Raw genomic sequence first — 22,745 nt, 5'->3', positions numbered from 1 at the left:
CCCCGCGTTGTTGTAGCCCTCAAGGTCGCCTATCAATGTGACGACGACAGCAACCGAGGCGACAGTTGCTGCAAGTATACGATGAAAGGAATTGTAGTACTATAAAATATGCATCTCCTACAACCTACCTGCAACCTTAGCCTTTCCCAAATACTGTCAACATTCATCCTAGCCCATTTATTATGAGGGGCACCAGCGTAACCCGCACCGGCCAATCACAACCCCGCCACCCACCGAACCGAGTTTGAACCACCCATTCCCCCCGTCGCCCTTACTTCACGAGCCCCAGTCAGGGTCGTGGCAGTCCCCATTAGCCCAACCCCCCAAACACTCGCAAACATGTCCATGCCCAACGAGGCCTTGCAAAAGGTGCGTTTAGTCTTCTACAAGCATAACACCGAGGAAATAATGTTTTTTCGTGCGTTGTACCTGACACACACACCCAAAAAACACAGGTCCTACAGGAAATCAGCCAGAAAAAGGCATTTGCCGAACAACAACTCGTCATCGTCAAGCAGCAAAAAGCAGCTCGAGCAAGAGAAAGCCGCATGTTGCAGCTTACCTCGTCCGAGGTGTCGTCGCTGCCTGCAGACACAAAGGTGTACGAGGGTGTTGGAAAGATGTAAGTCACACATATATCATCATGCCTTGTTTTGTCTCGTGACGGCGGGGCGTCGGAAGAATATGAAGAAAAGATAAGAAGGGAGCTAATCTTTCGAATAAAGGTTCGTCTGCACGCCCATCCCGGATGTGCAAAAGAGGTTGGAGCAGGAGAGTGAGGCGCTGACTAAAGAGATGGCGAATTTGGATAAGAAGGAGGATTATTTGGAGAAGACGTATGCGAATAGTAAGAGTAGTCTTGAGCAGGTGCTCAAGGGAGCGGCTTGAGCTTCATCATTATCTGCATAGCGTATCGAGGCCATGAGAAGCCTCAAGTACTACCAAGGTCAAAGCAAGAGAGCGTATGAGGATGCATTGGTATGCCCGTTGCAGCAGCTCTCGACATGAACGCTTTCATCAATGAGTAGAACACAAGATGATGCTAGAAATGTACGACTCCATTGTATATCTGAATGCATACCATTGAAAACCTGCAGATGGCACCCATCTATCACACCCATAACGCATATATGCACCTATATCAAACTTTTCAATCTCCGTCTTCAACCTACCTCATCCTCACAAGCATACTCTCCACCCCCTCAATACACTTCCTCACCTCCTCCGCCGCCCTTGCCACATACGCCCCATCCACGACCCTATGATCCGCACTCCAGCTAAACACGCACTCCTCCTTCTTGATCAACTCCCCATTCTCTCCAAATGCAGGCACAACCCTCGCTTTGCCAACACCCAGTATACCCACTTGCGGGCCTACGATGACGGGCGCAACGGTACCGCCACCGATACTGCCAATGTTACTGACTGTAAACGTGGCGCCGGTGAGATCAGCGGAGGTGAGCTTGCCGGAGCGGGCGAGAGAGCTCAATCGTTGGATTTCTTGTGCGAGGGATGCGATACTGTGGTTTTGCACGTTCATGATGACGGGGACGAGGAGGCCGGAAGGTGAGTCGACCGCAACGCCGATGTTGTGGCTTCCCTTTAGGATCATCTGCGGCCTGTCGGGGTTTGTGCTCGTGTCAAGGTGCGAGTTGAGCAAGGGGAACTGCTGGAATGCTAGGGACACGGCTTTGATGATTACCGGTAGTGGTGTGATTCTGTCTGCCTTTTCGCGGCCTGCGTTGTATTTTTTGCGTAGCGAGGTGAGAGAGCTGAAATCTACTGAGTCGGTGTAGAGGAAGTGTGGTATTGAGAGGGATTTGGTCATTTGTTTGAACATTCCGGATTGTACGGGTGTGAGGGGTTTGATCTGGTCTTCCATTTGCTGGGTTGGGATGGGCGTGGGCGTTGTTGTTGCGCGTGGTGCGCTTGCAGTCTGCTTAGCAGACTCGATGTGCCGTTGGACATCTTCTTTGAGCACACGGCCTTCCCTTCCTGTGCCTTGTATGTCCTCAATTTTGAGCTTGTGTTCCTTGATCATGTGCCGTACTGCCGGTGTAGCAAGGGACGCATATTTGCCCGGTTGCCGTGGTGTTGGCGACGCCGCTGCTTGAGATGACTCTGATGGCAGAGCCACGCTCTGATCTGACTTTGGGATATGGTCGGTAGCAGCCTTGGTATCATTGCGACCAATCTCAATCCCCTGTTCTTGTGCCTCTGTCGCCCTTGATGGTTCTTCCTTTGGTTGTTCGCCTGAACCACCGTTAAGCAGGGCTTCGTCTGCAGCAGAGATCTCGCTCTGAATATCAATATCTACCAATGGCTTTGAAAGTCAGCTTAGCTTTGGAAGAGGTTTTGGGGAACAAGGCTACCTTTCCAACCTTGGCCATGTCGTCCGGCTCGTAGTACAGCTTCTTAATGACGCCATCGAATCGCGAGGTAATCTACTCATATTAGCCGTTGCTCAGCGCATAAATGAACTTTCTTTTACCTCAACCGACGCTTTGTCCGACTGCACTTCGCAAATGGGGTCAAACTGCTCGACGCGCGCTCCAGGCTTGACGAACCACTGGATAACCTGGCATTCGGTGATACCTAGACGCAACATGCTCAGCCTTGACCAATGTGTATATTCGTTAGCATATTCACCTTCGCCAATATCCGCCAGCAAGTATGGCTTGACCGCCAGCAGCCCTCTTGTTTCCCGGAATCCTCTTCTTTGCTCGTATACGCGGATGTTGGCGCTCCTCCGTCCGGCAATTGACGCTCGCTGGGCAAGGTTTGGTCGGGAAAAGAGGCGCGACGCTTCTCTGCTTGCAAAGGACTTCATGGTGGATAGAGTGTGTCAACAAATCTTCTCAGTGGAAAAAACATATCCAAGTGCTGCCGCCGAGGTGTGGTGTTTGTGAGGGCTCTAAGCCGACCGGTTAGCGGCGGGTAACGCTAACAGAGGTACATTCCAATCCCCGAGCCAAGCTGGTTACATCACATACCCCATAACCGCTATGTCCTAGCGTTAATTGATATAACCGGGCGCGTAGTACCGTTATAGGATGCTGTGATCTAGTTGTACAGCTCTATACATAGTTGCACCTCAGCAGGTAGCGTCTTTCTGGAAATTCACCTGTGACGGACAGACATCCTGGGTACATCTGACAGAACCAGAGCAAGTGCATCGAACTCTATAAATTTTCCGTACCAAACAAGTATGTTCCAGTGCAAATATGTCACATCAAAGATAGCTTCTTTTGTGCGAAATTCCGCTTAACGAATTGTTCGAAGTATTTGTTTACGTATTTCGATGGACCAAGAGCCCACTCAGTTCTACAACTTTAATCGCAGTGACATCAAACCAGTGAACACAATCAAGTAGTCAGAGACTATAAACAAGACTAGCGATACGATATGGTGGAGACAGAGGTTAGATGAACGAATGTCCATCATACTACCTAACAGGGGACCCTAGACCTCTGTACTCCGCGCCAGCGCCGTTTCCGGACTACTAGCATCGTCCTCATTATCTTGAACCTAACCTGTTTTACAATACTCTAGAAGCATTCTTTACACAGCATGTTTTCGCTATGTCATTGTGCGTTCTGATGACTAACAGTCGCCGCGCTATGATTCCAGATGTCATAGTTACAGCATGTATGCGGATATATCCGTCGGCGAGACGATCGGGAATATTATTGCTTTCATTAAGCTCATCACGCAAAGCTTCTTCTTGTGGCTGCTTCTCTCATAATTGTCGCACCGATGCGCCTTCTAACACCATCTCCACTCTTGATGTTGTTGTTAGGCCAAGGCACATGTCTCTTCAAGCAGTTGAAGGGTAGTAACAGGACAACTACAGAGCAGACATCACTACCGATACTTTGACTAAGCTTTGATAGTAGCCGTCCTACTGGGTCTTCTCGTTGGGGATCACCCCGCGTCTAAGTTATTGATTATCGGCAGGGTCCCTTCCAACATGCTTGCATAGGAGATGATCATCGTGCAATCAGCCCATGTCGTCAGTATGTCCTTTAGAAATTCTTAACTATAAATTTGATTACCGGGTAACAACCACAAGCGTCATGGAGCATCCGAGTCATCCGGAAATCTTGTATTCAGTACTCAAGTTCTGCGTATTAAGTATTCCGTATTCCCTCAACATCTGCAGTAGTGGCGTACTATGTGCTGATCTCGACCGCATCAATCGAACAAGTGTATATTGAATACACCAATTCTCTGATTTCCGTCAACAAGCAGACACAACCCGGCACATTCCTAGTATGATGGTCAAAACGCTAGCAGCATTGGCCTGTGTGACCTTTGCGTCGGCTGCAGACTACTGGGAAACACAGCCAGGTGGCTACCGCCCTTTTGGATCTGAATTTACCAATGGCGCCTATCCCCAAGACTTCACTCTCATTGGAACGCCTCTGTAGCCAGTTCACGACTCTCAAAAGCCTGCCACTGGACTAGCCATCGACTCGGCTCACCAGCTCTACCTGACATATCCCCGCAACAGCGGACAGACGCCCAACAACATTGTGATTTGCACTTCTTTCAACGATGAAAAGCCATGGCCCAACGCAAGCATACAGAACTGTACGGCCGGGCAAGATCCAAGCACATGCTTCATCAACGTACAGAACATCATCTTGGATGATCGAGGACGGCTCTGGATTGTTGATAGCGGTATTCCTTACAACGCGACCCCCGAAACCCATGCTATTTTCGGAGGTGCAACGCTGATGAGTTTCGATGAAAAAACGGGCGAGCATCTTCGAACCTATGTAATACCCGAAAAGCTATTGTCTAATCGGACGGACATGAATGACCTACGCATTAACACTACTCTTGGCGGGAAGGAAGGGTTTGCTTTTATTGCAGATGCCAGTGCGAAAAGTTCGCTTCTAACAGTCAACCTTGATGATGGAAGTGCTCTGAGGAGGCTATTCAACACCAGCATTGTCCAAGCAGACGAGAACTATGTTGGTTCTTATGCTGGTAAGCTTGTTTACACCTGGAATGGGACGAAGAAGGGCCATCTTACCACCGGAGCAGACGGAATCGCATTGGGTGAGTGCTGTTGGTTCGAAACAACATCCTACCGCTGACAGCAAAAACAGCATCTGGTAACTTTTACTGGGGCGTCCTGGCATCCCGACGCTTTTACTACATCTCCCAGGAGGTTCTTGTCGACCCCAAAAAGACGGACGAGGAGGTCCTTGTTGCAGTACAGTATCCAGGTCAATGCGGTTCGGAGCAGGCTGGCTTCACCGCTGACGACCGGGGACGTGTGTACATTGCTGCAAGTGAGCAAAACGCGATATACTATGTCGACACCCTCAAGTCTGAGATTAACACGACTATTAATGGCAACGCACCTGGTGGCCCTGGTCTTATCCCAGCACAGGATTATGTAGTGAATGTGCTGGCGAGGAGTGCTTTGATTCAACATGCTGACTCAATGGCTATTCTGGATGGATGGTTATACTTTAACACCAATCAGCTTATGTTGGGTCCGAAATTTAACTACAACAATGTTGATAAGAGACGCGGTCCGTTCCGGAGTTACAGGATTTGGATTGGAAGAGGACCTGCTGTTTGAAGCCGACAAAGGTATGGTTGGGTATCGGGTCCATGTCTTGAGCCTCTGCTATACGGAGACACATTTTCCATAGGGGCGAGAAATACACAACCTGCAATCATAATTCCTTATGCTAGAAGCATGCATATTGTAGCTGTCCAGTGCTGCTATATTATCTAACATATATTCTCACAGACACCACCTTTTTTGAAACGAAGAGGGCACGTTTCTTAACTGAATTCCCTGCCTCTTACATGGCCATGGCGGAGATTTAGATGCTATTGATAATCTCAGTCCCTTACCAAAATTACTTGCAAAAGCGGGACAACGGCAAGGGGTGGAAATCAATAAAGATTACTTTTATTAGACACTAAGAAACGTGGTTGTAGCGGGATAGCGACAGGGATTACCACGTATGACAGTGACTGCCTCTTTTGATCAACCCTTCTGGTGACTGACTTGGTTCTTCTTATTCGGAAAGCAGGGGTTGCTTTTATGAATTGAGATGGCAATCGGGGAATGACGTGGTAGCGCGGGAGATGGAGTGCACGAGCCTTCGTGATTCGTGACACGCGTTTGGCGGAGGGCATACCCAAACCGTTTCGAGAATCGACGACGGCCTTCGACAGCCCACCAACAACCATGCCCAGGTCCAATGTCGGCATACGCATTGCAAACAAAGACAATGCTACAACCTGTTCCAGATACGCAAACACAACTGCTGCGATTAGCCACCAAACATGACGAAACAAAACCCCAACTGCCCTCGAAACTCACCAGAGACTCTCTCTGTGGCCTCGGAGCCTTCAATAAGCCTTTTACGATTCGGTCGTATTCCGGATCACCGCACGCTAAGACTGTGACGTTCAAGCCCGTCCGGGTGGTTGGGCGCTCTCAACTGCCTCTTACACTCCTCGATACCTCTGCCGACGACGACTTCGCTCCAAACAGCCTCTTCGCCGCTCATGTCGATATCTTGGAACAGGATGAACTGGAAAAGGAAGAAGATAGGGTTTTGAGGGTGCTTATTGCACAGCTGGAGACGAAGAAGAGTCTATACGCCATAGAGCGGGTAAAAGCACGCATATACAGTATTTGCAAGCTGGTAAGCTGGTTGAAAGAGAAGGATGTTGCCGACTTGTGGGATCCAGGCAATCTGCATAAACTTCCTATAAGAACCAGGGTGGATACAAGCACAAGCACATCTGGGGAATGGTGGCAGCATGCTGCAATAGAGACACAGGCCGTGGAGCCATTAATAGGACGCACCAGGATGGGTATGCTTCGATCAAAGCCCACACAAGTGCCTGACGCAATGGATGCCCAGCAGCCACAAGGAATTCCAGCACTGCAGGATATGGACAGCCTGGATAATGTACCAACAGAGTCCCTGCTTGAGCCACTACCAGCACCATTGTCACCACAAGAACAGCTTGATTTACTGGTGCAGCAATATCTGGATGCAGTTTACATGTCCAAAACATCGCTCGCATACTTTGCCAAAGGACCCCTCACTCGAATTCGGAATGCCTTCACCTTGGCTGAAGAAGGCGCACCTCCTACCCATGATCTTATCACATCTCTACGAGCCATGCTGCTGAGTCCCAAGGCCAGTGAAAAAAAGTATTATGAGAAATTACCGTCATTCATCAAGGCCATGGCACCAGGGAGCTATTCGGATGATGAGACCATGGCAGGAGCCAGCAAAGCGAAGAAATCAAAGAAAAAGGCAAAGCTCAGCCGAGATGGTGTCTATCCACAAGAAGAGGTTCTGGTCAAGAGATGGTGGCAGTCCGAGTTACCCAGTGGTGATGCAATGGCTACAGAGACTATGGACCAGCGTATCAAGAGGCGGATTGGCGATTTACGAGTTCGCGAGACGCTAGCGCAACTGATACTCATGCTTGAGATTATCGCACTCGAAGCAATGTCTACGAGCAAAACTACTGGCCAGCAGCCCACAAAAGAAGAGACGCAGGACCAAAGCGAGCAATCTGCACCGAAGAAGCGCAAGAAGAAACTAGACGACATCAACGTACAACTCGACTTGGCGCTGGATAAGCTTTGCATATGGCACGCTACCGAAGAACTTGGAATCCTGGACTTTGACGCTAAGCCATCGCAACAAAATGAGGACGTGGATGGCACTGGCCGCAATGGATCCAGTGATCGCCTTCATAGCTTCTGTGTCGAAGTCATAATACCTTTTTACATTAACCGACTTCCCGAACAGGCGCTAATGGTTAACAAGAAGCTCGGTGGACCAGCGCACAGCTTGCCAGCCAAGCGAAAGGCAAACAGACCAACACTCAGCTCACGTAGATCAAGAGATTCGAAGGAACCGGATGCAAAGAAATCACGGCGATCTCTGGCACGCGTGGCTACAGACAATACAGGGAGGATTGCCGAGCGGACAACGCCATCTTTGGGCCGATCAGCTACGGATTCGGTGTTGGTAGAAGGCGTAAAAAGAGAAGCAAGCGAGACGCCTCTGTCTGCAATTCCTTTTCGTCGCAGTCCGTCGAAGGGAGCAAGACAATCCATGTCGCAGATTCGACACTTGCAGGGGCGTCAGATTGATTTGGCTGAGCCGTCAGCAGCTGCATCAGCCAAGATGAAGCAGAAGCAGCGAGTCGAGGAAGACCTGCAAGAGGCTATCCTAGCCCTAAAGAGGCCGAATCGGGGACTAGCTGCTGGGGAGTACATTGCCGATAAGGAGCAACGTGGTGTCGGGCAGCCGAGCAAATCCAGGAAACCAACGGTAACGGTCAGGAAGACTATCAAGGATGTTCAGGTAACGGCAACGCCACGAGTGAGTCGCAGGACGAAGAACATGGTTGAGCAGACGCCTGTGCAACAGCACTACGACCCGTTTGTTCGTTCACCCGGGGAGGAAGCGCCTCATTCGAGCGGCTTTTGTGTACCCTCGTCAGGCGTGAGACCACGGCCTGGGATGGTAGCCGCAAGGGACCAGGGCCATGCAACGGCTCCAAGTCTTGGGCAATCGAGCATTGCCGAGACACCAAGCAAGGCGCCAGCGGGCAAGACCTTTTCATCGGATGCGGTACGCAGGAGAATTTTTGCGACGCCGGCAAAGGCGGCGGAGCCGAATGCGCAGGGCAGAGGGGATGAGGGGGCGTTGCACATTTTCGAGACGCCAGCCAAAGGTGTAGTAGGGATGTCACCGCCGGAAGAGACTAAGGCCGCGCCGCTAGGAGCTACGACAATGCCCTCAAAGTCTGTTTCGAAGCTGGCCAGTGAGGGCGGGCCAGTCCCCTTCCTCGTGCGGGGACGTGATGATGCGAGCGAGCCATCCATCTATGATGCATTGGGCTGGAACGATGACGACGACGAGGATGATAACGGGTTTGTATAGCAATGCAAGTGTTTGGGGAGATTTGTTTCTGCTGCACGTCGGGCGGGGGTACCTGCATTAGCCGGACATGGGGGAGGATGTGTGCATACATGCTGATGTGTACGCACGTATGAAGTGTGTAGTACATGTGGGTATGTGGAAGTGAGTGCTTAGCAGGCAGCGGTGGGTCACGTGGTCGACAGTAGCGAGAGGCGTTGATCGTGGAGCTCCGGCCCGAAAGGGAGGCGGTCCGCGTGCGCGCCCGGCAATGGTCGTCTGGTGTGTAGTCGCGAATTGCTCGAGGGCTGGATGGATGGACGGACGGACGGGTGGGTGGGCTGGCTTGTCGCGGTGGGTGCAAGGCGAGGCGAGGCGAGGCCCTGGATGGATGGATGGATGGATGAATGGTGGGAGGCGTTGGGCGGCAGCAATGCACCCACAGCCCGCAAAATGAGCAGCATGGGTGGCGCCAATGGGGAGAGGGTGCCTTGCAGCTTTGCACGTGCCCCTGGGAGCTTGGCCCTGCCCACGACGAATCACACGAATCATACAAAGAATCCTCACCGGCTGAGGGGAGACGCAACCGTGCAATTTGGCCGGGGAATCAATCCACTGCTAACCCCTAGCAAGCTGCCCCTAAACATGTCTCCAGGCGTAGACTGGCCCATGCCGCAAACCGTCCACAGCCCTAATCACGCTGACATTATGAAAATCAAGCCCAGGCGCCCAGCATCTTCCGCTTCTCGAGTCCTGTCCCACCTGCTCAACCACTGCCTTTGATTCGCGTCTTGTCTCGCGCTCAAGAAAAAAAAACGTTGCCTCCCCTCTCCCTCGCCGTCTGCTCGACGAACATGTTCATCAGCACTGCAGCCAAGCCAAGGTAACAGCCCGTCCGCCCCCCCTGCACCCACTCATGGCCGTCACTGCAGCCTCCCGTCCTGCTCCCCCCAGGGGACAGCGTTCCCCGACGCTCAGCGATGCGGGCATGATCCTGCCCGCCCTCGAGGCCGACTACGAGCGCGCAACCTCGCCCATTCCCTTGATTGAGCGTCCGCCTTCGCCATCCGACCTGTACCGGCATGCCGACTCGAGTCCTCGCCGATTAAGTTCAGGACTCCACAGCCGGCGCCGCGCCTCACAACAAATAAGTTTCCCGTCACTATCAGCACAGTCCTCGCTTTCCGCACAGTCCTCGCGCTCGACGCTTCGCAACGCAGCCGATTCAGTCGCTTCCTCCAGGAGCATGACTACCCGTGATCTCATTCTGGCCTCGTCGCCTACCATCCACACTGCTCCCAGCAGCCACTCGCCCGGCAGTTGGCGCGGCCACGACCAGCGCAAAGTCAGTCCCTCGTCCAGCTCAATCTTCACCGAGGATCTCGATCACTGGCCCGGCTTCGACAGCCACGACAATTTCGACGATAGCGGCGTAGATCTCGAAGAGCAGGAGCGACGACACCGCTCAAAGGCTGACACCGACACTGGCGACGCAATGACAGCCAATATCAGTGACGATGAAGACGATCCCTATTCGTCAGCAGCGCTCAGCAGAAGGGCAGAGATCATCCTGGCTAATGCCAAAAAGAGGTTGAATGTACGCCTTGTCCCCAACTTATGCGGTTTTGCATCCCAATTGAGCCAATGCTTATCATAACAGGTCATGGAGGGAAACCTCCGGGGAGCACGAGAGTCATTGGTCACCTCACCCACCTTTAGCCCTAAGGGCGGCCTGTCCTCTGACCTTTCACACCACATGGCAGCCAGCCGCGAGCGTGACCGACGACTTTATGCCGGCATGGGACCGATCCCTCCGCGCCTCTCTTCCTACCGACAGTCGCTACTCACCCCCAATGGCAGCTCTGGCCATTCGCGCAACCTGAGTGAAACATCAGTGCCGCTTCCCTTTACTCCCTCGTACGTGTCGAGAGCCTCGTCAATTAAACGAGCCTCGAGTGCATTCGGTCATACCAGTGGTCCATGGGCGCCAGAGAGCTATGGTCAGGGGCGTTTTCCCATCAAAGAATCCCGAAGCGTAGATCAACTTCGCGACGCACGTAATACCTGGAATACCTCAGAACGCGAGCAAGCTGTACGATCTGCTTCGAGAAGCTCCAAATCTCCGCCCGTGCTAGAAACTCTACGCGAAGACGAAGATGGAGCCAGGATACACCGATCTACATCCGCAGCTAGTGGCCTTCGTGACCAGATGAATGATCTCAGGGGTAGAATCTCGAGTCTGAAGCTGAAAGCACAAGAAGATCACCTTCGGCGGCGCAGTATACAGAGTCTACGTGCACCTAGCCCCTTTACCTCGGCCGACACATGGTATCCTTCATCAAACACATATCGGCCTGAAAGCCCCGTTACTGGAACTACTGGGCTGGGCATCACAACTTCACCGCAAACTCGGACTGGGCTCTATCCCGAAGTCCAGGACCGGCCATTGACTGCTACCACCACAACCTCGCAATTGCACGGAGAGAAACTAGTGACACAGTACAAAGACCAACCCGCAACTACCAGAGGGAATGTATACTCTGGCCGCTCGTACGGAGAGCCCGAGGTCGATTCCGAAGAGTCTGAGGCATATGAGCCGTCCGAGGTAGATGATAGTGACTTCGTTTCAATCTATGGCGAGGACGGGGAGGCTGACCCAGAGAGCGTATACGAGGATGCGGTGTACGAGATGCCTACGACGGAGCGACACGAGGACCGAGTGGATGCATTCGACTACGAGACTTTCTTCCTGCACAGTGCAATGGGAACGTACAGTCTGGGAGACCGTCGGTCCAGCACAAGTTCGGGTACCTCGGTAGCCACGACGCGACCGGTGACGGCTGTTCAGACTGGCGAGGAGCAGAGCAAAGCTGAAAAGCGAGTATCGTTTCACCAACGGAACCCGAGCGCGGACTCGGTATCGACGGTGGCCACATTTGCCACTGCAGCCGAAGAGCAAGACGACGACGATGAGGATGCGAACGAGCAGATGGACCAGTTCTCGCAGCAGATAATGTCCGGTCAATCACGATTACTTTCTCAGCGCATTGGTCGGAACAGCTATTTGTCGCTCCGGTCCGACTCGGCGATCAACATGCGCAGTAGCGGCATCTCCCCTCCTCAGTCATCACTATCTCGGGGCTCGCCTTCACCAGCCGAGTTTGCCAGCGGCCTGCAAACGTCCAAGCTCTTCTCCATCTTGACGGAAAATTCAAGAGACGAGCCACGGATTGCGCTCAGCGACGAAGAGACGCAGCTGGTGTACGGCGTTGCTGCAGGCATCCAACACGTATGCTCGCAGCTACAGAGCACGTACGGCGAGGCGTACGAGCGCAAGGCATGGCGACGAAGACTTGACGAAGCGCGCAAGATTCTCATGGGCGAGGACCTGGAAGACGGCCAAACTTGTTGAGAGCAGGCGCGTTCACTTACTTGAATCTCTTTTTGTGTTTCCAAACTACATGGTAATGTCTAACTTGGATGCTGCGACTTAGCGTAAGGTCGGACCCTGTCCCCCCACGAGCCCCTCTGGATATCACGTATAATCTCGTCGACATTTTTTTTTGCAGTCGTCGTATGTCTTGCTTTTAGCGTTGCAGATACTCTTCTCCTTCTTCGTCTTATTTTTTTTCTTCTCATTCTTCTCTTTGTATTGATTTCTCTTCTTCTTTCAAAACACACTTTGGCAGATTTGCTTGCATCTCTTTTGAGAGGTCACGACTCTAGATGGTTTCTTTCCTTTGTGTATTGATACCCCGAGGCGGGCGCGGGGTCACGAGCTCCGGTGTAGGTGGACATGCAATTTTTTTCTTCTTGTTCTGCGTTTGTGGCTGAGAGTAAGCTCTAAAGCCGGTAGCTCGTAAGAGGGAGCTCTAGAAGGCTGACACACGGCTGTCATGCATGCACGTAGGGCTACCAAACCAATCTAAAAAAAATGCTCTACTGTTCCCCCAGCGCATTGGGCTTGACCGTGATTGTAGGCTAGGCTCCGATCAGAAGTGATCAGAAGGCTGAGGAACGATGGTGTGGAGCTGGTGACGAAGGCAGGCGGCCTTCTAGTGTGCGGTTGCCGCCCCACCAAACGGAGCCAAGAAGTCGTCATGCTGGGCCGAGGGAGGCGGAGGGACGGGAAGACATTACTCTACATATGCAGCGTCTGGCCGACAGTGCGCTGTCGACGTACACCTGGTGTAGAGTGGCGGTAACACGGGGCCAGCTATAGTGGCCAGACGGGCGCGCGGCATGCACGTGTGGCAGGCGTGCAGCTTGTGCCGCAGTCGGCGAAGGGTGCTGGCGGGGTGGTTGGATTGGGTGAGGGCTTGGAGGGGTGGCGGGTGTACTAGACTATGTAGAGAGGACTGGCGGTGTAGCGCAACAGATGGGACGGAAGCTTGCCAGCATCACCCAATACCCACATCGCCCTCCGCAATTGGCCCACACGGCCAGCATGGCTGGGAGTCGTCCTAGACGGTAACTGCTGCGCGCACCGGGCGCCTCCAAACACACGCACGCATACGCACACGCACTCGCAGAGTCTTGCTCGACCCATCTCCCCCATGACCGCTTGCACTACACCCTGGGCCTGACCCGTCCGATTTCCTTTCACGAGCCGAATAACTTGGCCTCTGCCGCCCGCATCGCGCATCGCATCGCGCGCATCACTCTTTCCCTGCATCCGCCCAAACTAACCCACTCACTTTTCTCGTGATACTACCTGGCCCCCTCAATCCCCCCCCCCGGGGCCCCTCTTATACACAAAGACTACATACAAACTCTCGCACGCACGAACCCACACGCACACAGATCCGACCCCTCATTTTTGGATTTTTCCGCCTGCTGGCCCGGGCGCGTGTGTGTGTGTGACGAGGTGGATGAAACGCTCCGCAACCTCCAACAGGCTTGGTGCGCCCAGCCGAGGGGAGGCCATTCGACGCCGATAGCGATTGGCGTTTGCGGAAACACATCCTACACCCACCACACAGTCCTTGTGACCACTCGCGACGTCTGTTCCCCTGCTTTTTTGCCTCTGCCGCGCTACATCTCTGCCCGCCCGTCGCGTACCTTTTGGTCTGTCTATGCCCGTCGCCTGTGCTCTGCGCCGGTCTGCATAGCCATACTCGCCTTGTTGAGGCCCGGCCGTGTGTTTACATACAGGCCTAGGGCGGGATTGCCGTGGCTACCACCGTTCCCTACTTGCGACTACTATTTCCAAATACCACTACTATTAGCACTACTAAAGCTGGGCGCAGCGAGCCCCTGCAGCAGCATAATCACCAGCAAAGTCACGCTGCATCCTGCCTGCCTCCGCCTCCTCCACAGCAACACTCGCCGCTTTCGCCCTCGTCCTCCTGCCGCTCGCCTCTTGCGGTCTCGCACAAGCTCTCATGTGCTTACCTCCGCCGTGCTCCTCCCACTTGCGCCTCTCATACTCGCATAATGTCTCCTATCAGCTCTCGTCGCGCCATCGCCGTCGCGCCACCCGCAAAACAAAAGACCCTGCCGCTTTCGAGGATTGGATCGGCTGAACATTTTTGGGGCGGGAAGAGCGAAATCTTGGAAGTAGCAAATGCTTGGCCCACAAGCACCTACAGCGCTGGGGACATGACATCATGCGAGTCTGGAAATGACCGTCGCATGGGCGAATTCATAGACGATTTGGAGTTTGCGCTCGATAGCCGGCACACTCGCGACTCTGGCGATAGAAAATCAAGACGCGGCGATCTCTCGGTATGGCGAAATTGCTTTGTTTGGTCCTTTTATCCACATGTTTTTGGTCCCTAATTCACTACCACATCACAACCTCCTCCAACCTTACTGAACAAATCCTCACCTTCGTTGCTCCATTGCGCTTTGTTATCTGACTTTTTTTTTAGTGGCCCGACCTTGCGACCCTGCTGTCTGACCTTCTATCCTCCGCTCCTGCGTCCGCGCCAGAACCATGGAACCAACTACCGCCGATCTCTCAACCCCCACCACCTTCGTACAACGAATCTGTTGCAGACCTACCTCCAGACTACACCTCCACCGATGCGCTGGCCATTGCGCAAATACCTGAATACTCTCCCTTCTCTTCCCTCGACGCTTTACTATGCCTCACCGCTTCCACACGTCCGCGCACAAGCAAGAAGCGCCTACCTGGCTCTTCCGCCTTCCGCCTAGATGTGAAATCACCACACATAGACATTGATTTTGGGCACTGCGATACTGGCATCAGGTCACACGCAAAGAAGAAGAACAGCAAGACTACAGCGAAGAAACCCACGGCCGCTCCCGTTGACGACGGGAAAAAGGACGAGGAACCTGCCGGTGGCGACAGCGGTGGTGATCCACCTGCGGACGGTGGGGCTGCTGGTGGAGATGGAGGCGATGGAGACAAGGGCAAGAAGAAATCGAAGAAGCAGAGAGAGGAAGAGGAGAGATTGAAGAAGGAAGAAGAGGAGCGCCTCAAGAAAGAGGAAGAGGAACGTCTGCAGAAGGAGGAAGAGGAGCGCTTGCAGAAAGAGGAAGAGGAGCGTCTGGCAAGGGAGGCCGAAGAGGAGGCCGAGCGCAAGAAGAAGGAGGAAGAGGATGCAGCCGCAGCTGCAGCTGCTGCCACCGCAACGACTATTTCCGTGACAAAGGCGGCAGCTGACCTAAGCTGGGCGAATCCGAGCCAGAACACGGATGACTGGGCCTCGTTCGGTGCTGGCAAGAAGAAGAAGAGCAAAAAGGGGAAGGTTCGCGTTGTCCCGGCTCCTTTAATTATATGTCGCGTGGCGCTAACTCACGATAGACTGCCGAGGCCGCACCCCCGCCTCCTCCTGAACCACCAGCAGGGCCACCGACAACATTCGACGACATCAACCTTGACGAAGGAAGCGCACCGAAAATTGACATGAATAATAGTGATACTAGCGCAACAAAATCTGGATTCGGACTTCCTGGACTAAGCAGTTGGGCTTCTGGTTGGGGCTCATCAAACAAATCATCTGGCTGGGGCGGACTTCTTGACAGTGGAAAGAACTCTAGCGCAGACTCGGACAGCCCCTGGGGATCCTTGGACAAGAAGAAGAAAAAGGACTCAAACGGATTCGACTTCGACTTTGGTGGTCTGAAAGCTTCCGCTCCCGCCGAAGAGAAACCCGCCGAGGACGATGGCTGGGGCATTGACTCAGGCGCAAAGTCTAAGAAAAAGACCAAGAAAGGGATCTTGATCGACGAGACCGTGCCTGAGGAGCCAGCTCCAGAACCTGTCAAGGAGGATGATCCATGGGGTGGTGGATGGGATGGAGCTGCTGCCGGAGTGAAGAAGAAGAAAGGTAAGAAAGGAGCAAAGGATGAGCTGCCACCGCCCCCTCCCCCAGAGCCAGAACCAGAACCAGAGCCTGCTCCAGCTGAACCTGAGCCGGAGCCTCCGAAGCCAGAAGTGCCTGCTGTTGATCCATATGCCGGCCTCAGCAAGTCTCAGGCGAAAAAGCTCAAGATCAAGCTTGACAAAGAGGCTAAAGAGGCCAAACTGAAGGAGGAGGAGGAAGCGGCTCAGCGGGTCAAAGACGAGGAAGAGGCTGCTGAGCTCCAGCGCCAAGAAGAAGAGGAAGCAGAGCAGAGACGGATAGAAGAGGAAGAGGCCGAGTTGAAGAGGATGGAGGAAGAAGCCGAAGCCGCAGCCGCAGCCGCAGCCGCAGCCGAGGCCGAGAAGAAGAAGAATGAGGAGTCTTGGGGTGATTGGGGTGCCACAGCACCAACCACAAAGAAGAAGAAGAAGGGCAAGAAAGGAGCAGAGGAAGAGCTCCCGCCGCCTCCACCTCCGCCACCTGGGCCCGAATTCTTGGAACCCCCACCTGCGGACGCGAAGCCTGCCGATGGCTGGGATGATTGGGGTTCAGCCGCACCTGTAGTCAAAAAGGTCAAAAAAGGTAAGAAGGGTGCTGCTGTCATCATCGAAGAGCCTCCGCCAGCGGAGCCTGAGCCTATCCCGGAACCCGAGCCAGCTCCACCACCAGAAGAAGAGAGAGGTTCCGATTGGGGCCTGAGCTCGATATGGGGTGCATCAAAGAAAAAGAAGAAGAGCAGCAAATCAGTCGAACTACAAGCACTTCCAGAACCTGAGCCAGTTGAAGAAGCACCGCCCATTCAGGAACCCGAAGACGTCGAGGAACCTGAGGACAATGAAGATGACTGGGGTGCGCCATCTTGGAGCAAGAGAAAGAAGAAGGATCCCAAGAAGGATGTCCCTGTCGAGGTACTTGAGGACACTACGACACCTGTTCAAAAGCCTGACGAAGAAGATCCCTGGGGAAGCGCTGCATTCAATATTGGCAAGAAGACCAAGAAGGGCAAAAAGGGTCTTATACCGCCGAATGTGCCAACACCCCCAGGAGGGTTTGAGCCCGAGCTTCCGCCGCTTAAGACGATCGAAGCGCCTCCACCCGCAGAGGAAGAAGATATCTGGGGAGATCTCACCACTACCACCTCTAAGAAGAAGAAGAAAAAGGGCGAAGTTGTGGAAGTTGCCCCGACTGATACCTTTGAGGATCTCATCTCGCTCGATGATCCACCGCCTGCCGAGGAGCCTGTAGTGGAAGAGGCACCAGTGGAGGAGAAGAAGAAGAGCAAGAAGGACAAGGAAAGCAAGTCCAGCAGCATGTGGGGCTCTCTGGGTGCTTCAACTAAGCCGCCTAAGAAGGAAACTACTCTCGAAAAACGAGCTCGCGAAAAACGCGAAAAGAAAGAACGCGAGGAGCAGGAACGATTAGAAAGGGAGGCGGCTGAGAAAGAGGAGGAGGAGCGTCTTGCACGAGAAGCCGAAGAAGCAGACGAAGAAGCAGCTCGAATCGCAGCAGAAGAGGAGGAAGCAGAGGCTGCACGTGTCGCGGCAGAAGAGGCCGAGGCAGAAGCTGCACGTGTTGCAGCTGAAGAAGCAGAAGCAGAAGCGGCTAGAATTGCGGCAGAGGAGGCTGAGGCTGAGGCAGCTCGAATCGCAGCAGAGCAAGCCGAAGCAGCACGTATAGCGGCAGAGGAGGAAGAGAGGAGAAGAAGGAAGAAGCAAGAGGAGGAATCTGCAGGATCGAAGCTTGTTGGGTGGGGCGCTAGTATCTGGGGATCCTCGAAGAAGAAGGAGAGCACAAAAGAGCGAAGGGCCCGGGAAAAGAAAGAGGAGCAAGAGCGTCTAGAGAAAGAGGCTGCTGAGCAAGCAGAGAGGGAACGCCTTGAACGCGAGGAACAAGAACGTCTTGAGGCTGAAGAAGCCGCGCGTGTTGCTGCTGCCGAGGAGGAGGCACGATTGGAACGCGAAGCTGCTGAGGCGGCTGAGAGGGCTCAAAGGGAAGCTGAGGAAGCTGCAGCCAGGGCCAGAGAGGAAGCAGAGCAGAATTCTGGTTGGGGTCTATTCGGACTATCCAAGAAGAAGGAGACTAGCAAACAGAGGCGCGAGCGCGAGGCTAGAGAAAAGGCAGCACTTGAAGAACAAGAAAGGCTGGAGAACGAAGCGAGAGAAGCCGCTGAAGCTGCTGAAGCTGCCGAAGCTGCCGAAGCTGCCGAAGCTGCCGAGAAAGCCCGACTGGAGGCAGAGGAAGCTGAAGCTGAAGCTGCTCGTCTTGCTGCTGAGCAAGAAGTCGTTCCTGAGCCTGAGCCCGTGGTTGTCTCTTCTAAGGAAAAGAAGAAGAAAAAGAAGAGAGGTGTTGTCGAGGAAGCCCCTCCTCCACCTCCACCTCCTCCGCCACCCCCTGAAGAACCTGCAGAACCTGCAAACGACGATGAGTTGTTTGACCTCGTTAAAGATGCTGACCCGAACGAACTTTTGGCTGAGCTTGAGAAGCCTACCAGAAGGGAACAAAAGGCAGCAGCAGGTGGTTGGGGCAGCGCTTGGGGTATCTCCCTTCGCAGAAGCGTGATCGATCCTATCACGGATATGCCTGTGAAACACGAGCCGGAACCCGAACCAGAACAGGAGCCAGAACCAGAGCCAGAGCCAGAGCCAGAGCCAGTTGTGGAAGAGCCAGAGCCAGAACCAGAACCAGAACCAGAACCTGTGATCGTTGAAGAGGCACCTCCAAAGAAGCTGTCCAAGGAAGAACGAAGACTACTGAAAAAGTCCAAGAAAAGTAGACATGCTGTGCCAGAACCGGAACCGGTGCCAGAGCCTATACCTGAAGAACCAGAGCCGGAGCCGGAGCCGGAGCCTGAACCTCCAGCGGTCGAGGTTATTGAGGTGCCTCCAAAAAAATTGTCCAAGGAGGAGAGAAAACTTCTTAAGAAGTCCAAACGGTCCAAGATGGAGGAAGCCCCTTTGATCATCCCTGAACCCGAACCTGAGCCTATCGAAGTACCTGAGGAAAGGTCGCCTGCACCAGGCGCATTCCCTGACGATGACGGAGACTTCATGGAATTTGTCGATGCGCCGCCACCTCCAGAGCCTGAGGAACCCGAACCCGAGCCTGAACCTGAACCTGAGCCCGAACCCGAGCCTGTGCATGTACCTCTTGTCCTGCAGGAGCTCAAGAAGCTTAAGAAGTCCAAGAAGAGTAGCAAATCGAGAGGGTGGTCCATCGACGAAACTCCTCCACCTCCTCCACCGCCACCAGTTCTGGAGGAGCCTGAGCCCGAGCCCGAGCCAGAGCCAGAGCCCGAGCCGATTGTTGAAGAGGAGCCGGAACCTGAGCCTGAGCCGGAACCGGAACCTGAACCTGTTGTTGTGGTCTCTGAAAGAAAACACAAAAAGTCCAAGAAGAGCAGCAGGACCAAGGCACCACCACCTCCGCCAGAACCAGAACCAGAACCTGAACCTGAACCTGAACCTGAACCTGAACCTGAACCTGAACCTGAACCTGAACCTGAACTGGAGCCAGAGCCAGAGCCAGAACCCGAAATTGAAGAAGTGCCCGAGGACCCAGAGATAATCGACCATGAAGACGCCGCTTCAGCAGATGAAGATGATGCGCCTGCCAAACTCCCAACTCCTCCTCCAGAGCCATTACCTGAACCCAAGGCAAATTCTCCCAAGAAGGAGCGCAACAGAGTCCGTAGTGGAACTACCTCTGGCGGTTGGGGTGGTATGTTCGGAGCTTCCAAGTCAAAGAACAAGACAAGATCTGGTGGTGAGGATGGTGCCACCAGGCCTGAAGCGACACGTACAAAATCACACCGGCGAACATCAGAATCCAGAGACAACGATATCAAATCACGATCCTCCGGGTCTGACAAGGCGCATGCAGCCAGGCCAACAGTGTCACGTTCCAAGACTGCCCGGGTTTCTACAGGCCTCGGTGGCATGTTTGGCGTTGCGCCGCCCCCACCATCACGCTCCAAGTCACATCGCACCTCAGGCATGAAAACATCGTCACGCCGACCTTCTGTCGACCAGGACGCTGCCATGATGTCACCACCACAGACCGATACTGATGCGAAGATGTCTTCCAAGGCCGCTCGGCTTATGGGCGAGCAGGGTTCGTCCCGCAGGGCCAGTAATAGGGATTCTAGAGACAAGGGCAGAAGTCGAGGTAAGCCGCTCCCCGCTAATCACAGTGCATCTCTCATTGGCCGGCCTGGTCATACGCAAGCATACGAAGCTAATTGCCTGATTGCTGTTCTAGACCCATATCCTTTGGACGATGAGAACGAAGTTGATGATGAATCCCCTCCCCCGGCTTCCCGACCAGAGTATCCACGTCGCAAATCTAAGCGTGATTCGGCACAGCCACTCGAACCCATGAGTGCATCGCCTAGCGCAGACGACCCTATCGTTGTTGACCCAATGGAGGCGGACCCTGTACCAGTCGAGGCTGAGCGGCCCCGTCGTGAACGGGACCGTGAGCGGGACCGTGAGCGACCTCGTCGCGCGCGAGGCAACTCAGATGCTATCAACACACTTGCCGGTGTCGCAGGCACTGCTGCTGCTGTGAAAGGCTTCAAGGGTATGTTTGGACTCGGGCGCAAGAAGGCAGCGGCGCCGGAAGAGGCACCTCGCGAACGCCGCCGCACCGCCTACGAGACCGAAGATGAGCGCAGACATCGCAAAAGATCCACAACACGCGGCGCAGTTACTGATGATGAAGCCAAACGACTGCGACACGAGCGCCGCAGTTTGCGCAATCCTCGCGCCCAGGACCCTGAAGAAGTTATGATGTCTGGTGCTAATGGCGGCGGCAACGGCAGCGCTGATTACGATGCCGAACGAGAGGCAAGACGAGCTGAGCGTAGGGCGAAACGCGATGCAGAGAAAGAATCTCGTCGTGCCGAACTCGAAGAAGCAGAGGCTAAGGCTGAGAGGCGCCGTGAGCGCGAGCGTGAAAACGAGCGTGCGACACTTGCAGAGAAGAAGGCTCGGCAAATGGCCGAGTTGGAACGTCGCAACAAGGAAGCAGAGGAACAACTGCGTCGCATGGCAGAGAAGGAAGAACGGCGAAAGGCACGAGGTGACCGTAAGCCGACTGATGAGCGGGATCGCGAGAAGCGTTCATCACGTCGCAAAGACAAGACCCGCGAAGAAGAGCGTCCAAAGGCCGAACGTCGGCGGACATACATAGACGAGGACGAGGAACGTCGCCGTCGTCACGAAGAACGCCGTGCTGCCAGGCGTCACTCCGAATACCCGGTACAAGCTAGTGGGGAGCCCATTACTGACTACTTTGACGAGCGCAACGGCGTCGCCAACCGAACCAAGCACCGCAGTTCTCGTCAGGCACGGGAAGAAGAAAACATGCCATACATGAACAACAAGAGCGGTGACAAAACATCGTCATGGGTCGAATCTCTATCCAACGAGCCACCACTACCTCCCCCTATCTCCGAGACCGTACTCGACCCCGCGCCCGGCGCCAACGACGATGACGACGACGAAGAAACCCAATCCCAAGACGAAGACATTCGCCTGCGCATCGCAGGCCGCCGCGGACCCAAGCGCGACAAGGAGCGTGCCGAGCGTCGTAAAGCCGAAGAAAAAGAACGCGACCGCGACCGCGCATACAAGCACAGCCGTCGTGCAAGCAACTACGAGACTATGAAGCCCATGGATGATGAACGCGATCGCAAGAGGAACGCTAGACGCACCAGCTATGCACCTGCATACGAAGAGCCGCCTGTTAGGACGTGGGATGGTAGGCCCACGGTAGAGGGCGGGGCACCAGCGCCGGCCGTCAAGAGGGGAAGCTGGTTCAAGAAGATTGCTGGTTTCTAAAGAAGCGAAAAAAAAACATGTGGGAGCTGAAGGTGTCAAGCAAGTGTTTTTTTGCTATATGCTTTTCTTTCTTGTTTTTCCAAAGGGAATTCGGCTCTGCTTTTCTCCCTACTCCTCTTCCTTCTTCTTCCACCTTACTTTCGGCTTCTTTTCCCACGATCCTCTTTTTTTATTTTCTGCGCAAAGTAAACATGTACATGCCATGAAATGTCGGTTACGTTTTTGTGGTTATTGCTTTTCTGTTTGGATTACGAAGATGGATGGTTTTTTCGGAAGTTGTATGCGATGATGATGCATTGCGTGGGCGTTTTATCCTTTTTTTTCTCGATCTTTTCCCATTCTTCGATACGACCACCTTTTTTTGTCTTAATAGTTTATTAACTGTACTTTTTTTTGGTTCTTCTCTACCTCTCTCTCTCTTTAATGGATTATACAATATACATATATTCTACTCTTTTGATTGTTTCTCGACTTTGTATCAACGTTCGCTTGGATCTCGGCGGTGGTTATGTAGGTATACAGAGAGGTCTGGGATGGACTGGTTTCCAACCTTGGATCAAGAAAGAACAGAAAAGAGAGATATGATATTCACTGTCGTTCTCCGCTATAGCAAATCACACGCAATGTTACATTACCCAAATCATTGCCTTCATCACACTGCC

General features: G+C 53.6%; 7 protein-coding genes across 7 annotated transcripts; 5 read left to right on the top strand and 2 right to left on the bottom strand.

Annotated features, from left to right (window-relative positions):
* Positions 1-339: 339 nt before the first annotated feature.
* On the top strand, positions 340-888 carry COCCADRAFT_33164 (uncharacterized protein; the record flags this gene model as incomplete). The annotated part of the gene is made up of 3 exons (XM_007709872.1): positions 340-369; positions 456-622; positions 726-888. The coding sequence occupies 3 exons, from the start codon at positions 340-342 to the stop codon at positions 886-888; spliced, it is 360 nt and encodes a 119-aa protein (XP_007708062.1).
* Positions 889-1,168: 280 nt separating this feature from the next.
* Positions 1,169-2,830, bottom strand: COCCADRAFT_1501 (uncharacterized protein; the record flags this gene model as incomplete). The annotated part of the gene is made up of 4 exons (XM_007709827.1): positions 1,169-2,323; positions 2,373-2,444; positions 2,492-2,595; positions 2,650-2,830. The coding sequence occupies 4 exons, from the start codon at positions 2,828-2,830 to the stop codon at positions 1,169-1,171; spliced, it is 1,512 nt and encodes a 503-aa protein (XP_007708017.1).
* A 1,444-nt stretch (positions 2,831-4,274) lies between these two features.
* COCCADRAFT_1500 (uncharacterized protein) lies at positions 4,275-5,599 on the top strand (the record flags this gene model as incomplete). The annotated part of the gene is made up of 3 exons (XM_007709826.1): positions 4,275-4,426; positions 4,514-5,067; positions 5,118-5,599. The coding sequence occupies 3 exons, from the start codon at positions 4,275-4,277 to the stop codon at positions 5,597-5,599; spliced, it is 1,188 nt and encodes a 395-aa protein (XP_007708016.1).
* A 634-nt stretch (positions 5,600-6,233) lies between these two features.
* Positions 6,234-8,954, top strand: COCCADRAFT_85084 (uncharacterized protein; the record flags this gene model as incomplete). The annotated part of the gene is made up of 1 exon (XM_007709919.1): positions 6,234-8,954. The coding sequence occupies one exon, from the start codon at positions 6,234-6,236 to the stop codon at positions 8,952-8,954; it is 2,721 nt and encodes a 906-aa protein (XP_007708109.1).
* Positions 8,955-9,011: 57 nt separating this feature from the next.
* Positions 9,012-9,601, bottom strand: COCCADRAFT_33160 (uncharacterized protein; the record flags this gene model as incomplete). Its single annotated transcript, XM_007709871.1, has 2 exons — positions 9,012-9,441; positions 9,498-9,601. The coding sequence occupies 2 exons, from the start codon at positions 9,599-9,601 to the stop codon at positions 9,012-9,014; spliced, it is 534 nt and encodes a 177-aa protein (XP_007708061.1).
* A 245-nt stretch (positions 9,602-9,846) lies between these two features.
* COCCADRAFT_33159 (uncharacterized protein) lies at positions 9,847-12,342 on the top strand (the record flags this gene model as incomplete). Its single annotated transcript, XM_007709870.1, has 2 exons — positions 9,847-10,527; positions 10,591-12,342. 2 exons carry the CDS (start codon positions 9,847-9,849, stop codon positions 12,340-12,342), a joined length of 2,433 nt encoding a protein of 810 aa, XP_007708060.1.
* Positions 12,343-14,366: 2,024 nt separating this feature from the next.
* Positions 14,367-22,083, top strand: COCCADRAFT_85116 (uncharacterized protein; the record flags this gene model as incomplete). Its single annotated transcript, XM_007709918.1, has 5 exons — positions 14,367-14,489; positions 14,804-15,646; positions 15,703-17,776; positions 17,882-20,455; positions 20,501-22,083. 5 exons carry the CDS (start codon positions 14,367-14,369, stop codon positions 22,081-22,083), a joined length of 7,197 nt encoding a protein of 2,398 aa, XP_007708108.1.
* Positions 22,084-22,745: the final 662 nt, after the last annotated feature.

This window comes from Bipolaris zeicola, assembly GCF_000523435.1.
Source record: "Bipolaris zeicola 26-R-13 unplaced genomic scaffold scaffold_12, whole genome shotgun sequence".
Classification (NCBI taxonomy): Eukaryota; Fungi; Ascomycota; class Dothideomycetes; order Pleosporales; family Pleosporaceae; genus Bipolaris; species Bipolaris zeicola.
This window is presented reverse-complemented; position numbering and strand designations above follow the sequence as displayed.